The sequence below is a fragment of the Colobus angolensis genome, unplaced genomic scaffold (assembly GCF_000951035.1).
Source record: "Colobus angolensis palliatus isolate OR3802 unplaced genomic scaffold, Cang.pa_1.0 Scaffold43, whole genome shotgun sequence".
NCBI lineage: Eukaryota > Metazoa > Chordata > Mammalia > Primates > Cercopithecidae > Colobus > Colobus angolensis.
In genome coordinates this window covers 1221719-1230214 of record NW_012117710.1, presented here as the reverse complement: position 1 = coordinate 1230214, position 8496 = coordinate 1221719, and the positions used below count along the sequence as shown (strand labels likewise).

At 61.6% G+C, this 8496-nt stretch overlaps 1 protein-coding gene across 1 annotated transcript in view; it reads left to right on the top strand.

Annotated features, from left to right (window-relative positions):
• The window catches only part of LOC105522419 (chromosome unknown open reading frame, human C7orf50), a 130279-nt gene that overhangs the window by 117414 nt on the left and 4369 nt on the right, over positions 1-8496 (top strand). The window contains exon 3 of the mRNA XM_011956943.1: positions 2629-2822. Coding sequence (XP_011812333.1) covers positions 2629-2822 — 194 coding nt within the window. The remainder of the gene's footprint in view (positions 1-2628; positions 2823-8496) is intronic.

Below are 8496 nucleotides of genomic sequence, written 5' to 3'. Positions count from 1 at the left end.
CTTGGCCCCCGTATGGGACGGCCTGGGTCCCCCTCGCCATCCATCCCAGGCCAGCGCCTGCGTTGCTGTTGCCCACAGCCTTGGCCCTGTCCTCACTGCTCTGGCCAGCAACCTGGGACCCTGCCACAGGGCCTGCCCTCCTGCTCAGGGCCCGTCATTGCTCAGGTGCCCCACACTTGTGGGCTGACAGGCCCTTGGCCACTGCGGCGGCCCCTCTGCAGCCCTAACAGTGTCATGGACTTCGGCCTGTGTCATTAGCCGCGGCCTGTCTCATCAGTGGCGGCCTGCATGGCCCACGGGGTGGGGGCAGAGGCTGGGCCTGTGCCGGGAGGGGTTTTGCATTTCAGGGCCAGGTGTTGTGCTGTGCCTGCCCTGTTGGCGGCTCTGGGCCTAGGAGGTGGACGTGGAGTGGGTTGGAGCCGGTCAGTCACCAGGCTCCCTTGGGGGTGTCCACATCCCTACCATGAAAATACTGGCTCCTCAGAGCCCTGCAGGCCTGGCCTGATGGGTCTCGGAGCCTCCCCCCTGTGTGTATGGGTGGCCCAGGTCCTCCCACCAGGATTCTTCGGCCTCTTTGTGCCGGGCACCTGCCAGGGTGGGTGCCCCTCGCCCCCCAGGCCTTGCCTCTTGCTATGGACCCCCGGCAGGCTCTAGGGGTGTGGCTGTGGGTGTGTCGGCGTGGGGGTGTGGGGGTGTGAGTGTTTGTGGATTTCTGGGTGTGTGGGTGTCTGCGGGTGTGTGGGTGTGTTTGGGTATCTGGGTGTTTGTGGGTATCTGTGGGTGTTTGTGGGTGTTGGTGTATGTCTGGGTATGGGTTTCTGTGGGTGGGTGTCTGGGTGTTTGTGGGTGTCTGGGTGGGTGTGCAGGTGTCTGTGGGTGTGTGGGTGTCTGTGGGTGTGTGGGTGGGTGTGGAGTCTGGGTGTGTGGGCGGATGTGTAGGTATGGGTGTGTGGGCGGGTGTGTGGGTGTGTGGGTGGGTGTGTAAGTGTGGGTGTGTGGGTGTCTGGGTGTGCATGTTCGTGGGTATCTGGTGTGTGGGTGGGTGTGTTGGGTGTGGGTGTGTTTGGGTATCTTGAGTGTGGGTGTCTGTGGGTATCTGGATTTGTTGGGTATGTGGGTGGGTCTGTGCGTGGGTGTCTGGGTGTGTGTGGGTGTCGGTGTGTATGCGTGTTTGGGTGTGGATTTGTTGGGTGTGTGGGTGGGTGTTTTGTGTGCATAGGTGTCTGGGTGTCGTGTGTGGGTGTGTAGGTGTAGTGGGTGTGGCGTGTGGGGGTGTCGGGGAGTGTCTGGGTGTGTGTGGGTGTATGTGTCTGGGTGTGTTGGGTGTGGGTGGGTGTGGGTATGTCTAGGTCTGTTTGGGTGTATGTGGGTGTGAGTGGGTGTGTGGTGTGTGTGCGTGGGTGTCTGGGTGTGGTTGTTTGTGAGTGGGTGTCTATGGGTGTGTTGGGTGTGGGTTGGTTTGGGTGTGCGGGTATCTAGGTGTGTGTGGGTGTATCTGGGTGTATGTGAGTGTGGGTGTGTGCGTGGTGTCTGGGTGTGTGGGTGTGGTTGTGTGTGGGTGTGTGTGTGGGTGGGTGTGTGTGGGTGTCGGGTGTGGGTGTATGTGTTTGTGGGTGTGTGTGAGTCCGTGTGGTAACATGGGTGAGGGATGGGGGCTCTGTTTGGCTGTGGGGGTGAGTCTGTGAATGTGTGTGTGTGTTGGGGGGTGGGTTGCATATGTATCTGTCGGGGGGGGGCCCTTGCCTGACTTTACTTTGCTCTCCCTGGGGTGGGATGCGCAGGTGTGGGCTGTGCGTGCCCGGCCTCCCTTCCTGGAAGCCCTGGCTCCCGGTGGGCGGTGTCTGGTTCTGATTCCCATGCCCCAAACCATTTCCCTGGGCTCCTGGCCTTGCCCAGAGTCTACACTGATGTTCTGATTTTTTCCAGGAAAGATGAAGCGTGTGGACAGCGGCTGGGGTCACCTCATGGTCACCCTGTGGCCCAGCTGCCCCAGCTCTGACGCTTTGCGCCATCCACTTCTTTTGTTAATTAGGGGAAGGTGGGCAAGACAGAGGGCCTGTGTTTTCCTGGCAAGATGTGGCTGGAGACACATTGTCACAGCGGGCCCTCTCTCTCCCTCTGGGGTCCTGGTCACCCTCCCTGTCCCCAGCCTGCAGCCCAGGCAGAGCCAGGTGGCCAGTGACCTGCCCGAAAGCAGCAGGCCCCAAGCACCGACCTCGGGATTTGGGTCCTGTCCCGGGCCAGCACCTGGCTTGTGTGATAACAGGCATAGATCCCCTACCTGGGGACCGGCCCAGATCTTCCCACGCCCTGCGGGGTAGGGCAGGGCCTCACAGAGCCTCTGGAGGCAAGAGTCTGTGGTAGGTGGATGGGGGTGGAGAAGGGGCCTCTGGGCAGCTAGCCCCGGCACCTGGCGCGTGCCCAAGGGACCGGCCATCCTCACGTGACCGTCTGTCTCTTTGTTGTAGCACAGGCTCAACAGGATGGTGTCGGCCTGGGCCGGGCCCGGTGCTTGGGGACAGAGCTTTTGGCCACTACCAAGGCGAGGGTGGGCTCGGGAAGCCCCAGGCAGTGCACCTGTCTGGATACCCTCCATCTTCAAAGCCTAATGTGTTCCTTGACTTTCAGGGAGGAGCTGTGCTCAGGCCTGTGCCGGACGCAGAGCTGGGGCTGTCCCCAGAAGAGCAGAGGGTCCTGGAAAGGAAGCTGAAAAAGGAACGGAAGAAAGAAGAAAGGCAGCGTCTGCGGGAGGCAGGCCTTGCAGCCCAGCACCCGCCGGCCAGGCGCTCGGGAGCCGAGCTGGCCCTGGACTACCTCTGCGCGTAAGCGGCCCTGCCCCACGTAGTTCTGTCCCAGGCATGCGTCTCCACCCTTGCCCGAGGGGATCGCAGCCTTCACCCGCATACACTGTGTGGAAGGTTCTAGAGTAGTGGGGCATTAGCATTCATGCCAGACCTGTGCTGCCGCCACTGACCTTTCTGTCTGAATGGCCCAGAGCCTTCAGGAACTTTCAGGGGCGGCAGCAGAGCTGCCACCTGTGCAGGGGTTGCCTGGAACTGTGCTCTTAGAAATGGGTCCGATGGTGAACCTCATCCCAGCCGTGCTCACCGCAGGACGAATCCACGGGCCTGGGTGCTCCTTGGACGTGGGGGTGAGAAGGAGGGAACTCGGGGTGGCCTTCAGCCCTCACTCACAGTGACGGGAGGCGCCATTGCCACCGGAGAGCAGGGAGACGGGGATCGTGCGGTGCCAGGCGCAGGGCGCCATCTCCCTGGCTGCCTGCGGCATTGCTGGGTGGACGATGCAGGATTGCAGGGGTCAGAGGCTTCGGCGTGGGCTCCACAGCCTTGCGGGCCGTGGCCACCTCCCCGGTGCTCACCAGCACAGGCTGCTGCCCGTTTCTGTCCGCTCCGTCGGTCTCCCTGAGTACTGACTGCGCCTGTAGTAAGGGGTGTCACAGCGTCTGTGTGGCTGGCTTCCTCGGAGACAAGAACTGGGTCCGGTCCCTGTGATGGGATCACCCTGAGGGACAGGGGGTCCTGTGGGTGGTGCTGGCTCTGCCCAGGACGACAGACTCCAGCCGCACCTGTGTGGGAGCCCCTCAGAGAGCCGACGCCCGGTGTGGCTGTGCAGCCGGCAGAATGAACAGCAGGGCTTGCATGGATGTGCACACTGCATGCACACACGTGTGTTGTGTATACTGTGTGTACGTGTGTGTGCATGTGTATACGTGTTTTGTATATACGTGTATGTGTGCACATGTGTATACGTGTGTGCACATGTATACGTATTGTGAATGCATGTGTGTGCATGTGTATGTGTGCACATGTGTGCACGTGTTATGTATACATGTGTGCGCATGTGTGTACATGTGCGTACATATGTTGTGTATATGTATGCATGTGCATGTGTGTAGTGTATGTGTTCATGTGTGTATGTGTTGTGTATACGTGTGTGTGCATGTGCTTATATGTGTGTGTGCATGCGTTTGTTGTGCATACGTGTGAGCGTGTGTATATGTGTGTGTATATTCGTTTTATGTATACGTGTGTGCATATGTACATGTGTGCATGTATGTGCATGTGTGCGCATGTGTGTACATGTGTTGTTTAACCATGTGTGCATCTGTGTTTATGTGTGTGTGTGTGGACGTGTGTGTTGTGTGTGCATCCCCAGGAGGGCCTTCCACCTGCAGGAGAGGGTCTCTTGGCCACCCTGCACCAGGCTCAGCACTGGGCTCAGGAAGTGGGGCAAGCCTCCTGCTTCTCAGAGCTTAGGCTGCCTTAGGGGGTTGCAGAAGGAGCTCAGGCATAGCGATGGTTGGATCCGGCTGGAACCAGTTGAGTCATCATGGGTCTCTGCACCAGTCAGTTCTCTGGAGCCTTAGCTTCCCCCTCCCTGGGGAGCATGGGGCTGAGGCCAGGTGCCTAGGGCTACCCCAAGAGCTCTTTCCTGCTCGGAGAATCCGAGAACGTGCCTGGCGCAGGGGACGGTGCTGGCTGTGGTGTGAGGCCACTGCCTCCTGCACCCACTCCTGCTTCTTGGCAGGCAGGGCCACAGGCCACCTCAGGGTCAGTTGCTGTAGACAGAGGGGGCTTTGGAGGCCATTGGTGCAGCACCTTGAGCTCGGGTGTGGGCAGGGTGTGGGCTGTACAGAGGAGTGGCTGGACACAGGCCTGGAAGGCGCCAGCCACAGGAATGGACTGTGGGCTCCCTGTGGGAGGCAGAGGGCGACCGGGGCCTGCAGCTGTGCCGCCTGCGCCCTTCCTGTCTTCACCAGCAGGTGCCTCTGGGCGTGGCTGTTCTGGACCTGCCCTGATGATTGGGGCGAGTGGGGAGCAGGCATGGGTGGGGTTTATCCTCCTTCCTCCCCACGTCTGCCGGCGCCTTCGGCTGCTCTCAGTGTGGACTCTGTTAGCACGAGGGGGACGTTGGGGACGTGGGCAGGAGGGGGGACCAGCCGCTCCACGGCGTGACTGCCACTCCCTGGTCTTCACCCTGGAGGTGCCCTGGCTCCCCTTCCGTGATCGCACACCCTCTGAGCTCCCCACAGGAACGTCCTGGGTGCCTGGGAGCCCGCCCTGCTCCCATCCTCGGCCTCACCCTCCTCTCACCCTCTGGGACCTTCCCGTGGCCCCCTCGTGCTACTCGCAACCCCGAAGCAGCAAGTCCTGTGCGGAGGCGCTGTGTCCTGGATGTGGGAGGAGGGGGGACCCTTACTCCTGAGAAACAAAGCAGCCCCTTCCCACGCACGCTTCCTCCAGGCCCCGGGATCCACACACCAGGGGGCCAGCCACAGACACGGGCACCCGGGCAGGAGCTTATCCTCTTTCCTGGGGGTCTCCAAGGGCGCCTGCAAGCCCAGCCGCATCTGCTGCCAGATCAGAGTCCACGTGGATGTGTGGGGCCCACGGTATCCCTGGCAACTCAGGGTTTTCCAAAGAGAGGAAGCCAAGATTCCCATAGGGGAATGCCCTTAGCCTGGGGGCTGCTGGGGACCATCGGCTGCGCCACGGCTGGCCCACCGCAGAGCCCCCAGCACAGGGGCAGAGGTGAAGGTCGGTGCCCCTGAGTTGTCCTCCCCCTGCAGAGGCCCTGGGCTGGGACTCAGGAAGGACGTGCTGGCCGCCATGGCCCATGGCTGTCTTACGGGCTTTCCACGAGGGGTTCCTCCTGGAGGCAAAGCCATCTGCGGCGGAGTGGGCTCTGTGGGGGGGAGACCCCGAATGGTTCTGGTGAGCCCTGGTGGTGGAGAGTCTCCTTTCATCTCTCCGGGGGCGCCCCACCCATTCCAGGATGCCCTGGGGGTCTCCCCTCCAGATCCCCCGAAGGCTCTGTCCCCCCAGACACGTGGACCCAGCGCCCGTGGGGTCTTCATGTCCCGTCCCTAGAACCCAGGTCGCAGGCTGGGCAGCGTCCGCACACGGTGACCTTGGCCTGTGACTGGTGACCGCGCCCTGGGCTGTTCTTGGCATCTCAAGGGTTCAGCTCCTCTGCAGCCTTCCTGGGGTACTGCTGGCTTTGTGTGGAGCTGGGACTGGTGGGAGCTGCGCAGCAGGGCTGGGGTGGGGGATTGTGGCCGTTGTGTGCTATTTCCCTGGGCTGTGACTGTCCCCTCATTTCCCCAGCAGGGGCCCCGGGCTTGGTCACCCAGCTCGATTTTCCAGCTCGGAGCCATGTTGCTCTGGCCTTGCGTGGGCGGAAGCTGGGGAGTGTGGGGGCAGTCCCTCTGCTTTCCGTGGGCCTCTAGGCTTCCGGGTCCACTGTGGTAGTTACACGGCTGTCAGCGGGAAGTCTGCTCCTCCTTAAAGGGAAAGAAGAGTTTATACGCCTAACACGGTAAGTTGAAGGTTTGCTTTCCATATGACTGAAAGAAGAAAACCAGCATCCCTCAGGGCCTCCGCCACGACTGCTGGGTGTTCACACTGGGGGCGGGTGGCCAGGTGACCACTGCCTCCCTGGTCCCTGCAGGCTGGAGCTCGCTGTTCTCAGGGGCCGACCCCCTGCCTGGGTCTGCTCGAGGCAGGAAGTGGTGCCCCCACAGGAGAGAGAGGAGCTGGGACCCGGGCCGCACGGATCTGGCCGGAACGGGGTCCCCCACTCACCTGCGGAGGGGCAAGAGCAAGTCACTCCGGCCATGGGGCAGCCCAAGCCCACCTTCCTCAGGCCCCGCGTGGAGCCTGCACAGCATGGCGTTTTAGCCTCCTTGCAGCCTGTGGCCTCTGGGCCTGGAACCCTGGAATGAAAGGCCAGAGTAGAGGCCAAACGATCCCATCAGTGGGGCTTAGGAGACACTTCTTGGGGTCCTTGCCTACCCAGGCCCGCTGCCCTGCTGCCGAGGGACAGCCCAGCTCCAGTATCGGAGGAGCGGCCAACCCATGAGACCCAGCCCCTGCCTTCACCAGCCCCGCTCGGGCCTTTGTGGGGTTTGGGTCGTCAACTCGCCCGGGTCGGCAGTTCCTGCTGCTGTAAGGAGCATGTGGACGCTGTGGCTGTGGGCCAGCTTCAAATGCTGTCTCAGCAGAGAACCTCTCTGTTTTCTTTTGGAAGGGGGTTCAGCAAGAAGCCCCCGCTTTTTGTGGGGGTTTTTTTGTTTGTTTTGAGACGGAGTCTCGCTCTGTCACCAGGCTGGAGTGCAGTGGCGCGATCTCAGCTCACTGCAACCTCCGCCTCCCAGGTTCAAGCAATTCTCCTGCCTCAGCCTCCCGAGTAGCTGGGACTACAGGCGTGTGCTACCCACACCCGGCTAATTTTTTGTATTTTTAGTAGAGACAGGGTTTCACCGTATCAACCAAGATGGTCTCAGTCTCCTGACCTCATGATCTACCCACCTCAGCCTCCCAAAGTGCTCAGCTTACAGGCGTGAGCCACTGCGCCTGGCTGCCACCACTTTTTGTTTTTTAAGCCCAGTGGGCTAGCAGGGACTCTGGTTCTCCACCCAGCTGGTGAGTACCACAGGGGAGGAGGCACTTTTCTCTGGGCTGCTGTAGACAGATGACCCTGCGGTGGCTGTGGCCCCTGCTGTGCCAGGGACAAGGGACTTCTCTCTGGCTGTTCTCTTTCCTTTTCCAAGATGGGGCCTCCTGTCTCCTGCCCCACCTAGGCAGAGAGAAAGAGGATTGTGTCCTGTGAACTGTGCAGCTGCACAGGGACCGGTCCCCAGGGTGAGTGGCAGAGGCGGCCATCACTCAGGAGGCCTCGCCCAGCATTGTGGGACCCACAGGCGACACTGAGCCCGTCTCCTGCCCCTCGCTGTGTCTGCTCCCCCAGTGACGAGGCCAAGAGCGGGACGGCTTATCTTCAGTGACGAGGGAGACGGGCTCCGCTTGAAGCCTGCCTGGGCTCAGTGAGAGAGAGGCGCCCTTGGTTCAGGGCCATGGACAGCAGTGCTGTGGCCTCGGGCCCCATGGGAGGGCAGTGTGCAGGACAGCTGTGATTAACTCGCCGTGCGTGGGCTCCGGTAACACCTGTGAAGTGGGGTCACCACTCCAGGTTTCCAAGGAGGAAACGGGCTGGTGGAAGCAGCAGCTCAAGGTGGGGGAGTTAGAAGGTGGCAGAGCTGAGACGCCAAGTCCTGCCCTGCAGCGGGGACGCAGCCCCCAGCAGGCAGATGCCATGGCCTGGCTGGCCTGGGTGCACCTCACGGGCCCGTGCTGACCGGATCGGACATCCCGGGAGCAGACCACATGGGGCTGTCTAAAAGGAAAGGAACTAAAATTAAACCTCCCTGGAGGCTCCTCTCATCACGCAGGAACCCTGCATCACTGCACATGGGGCTGGTGTGTCACCTAGCAGGTACACAGCTGGTTCTTTACCCACTGGACTCCCTATCCACAGGACTCCGTACCCGCAGGAATCCCCACCCACAGGACTCCCCACCACAGGACTCCCCACCACAGGACTCCCCTCCCATAGGACTCCACCCACCCACAGGACTCCACCCACCCACAGGACTCCACCCACAGGACGCCCCACCCACAGGACTCCCCACCCACA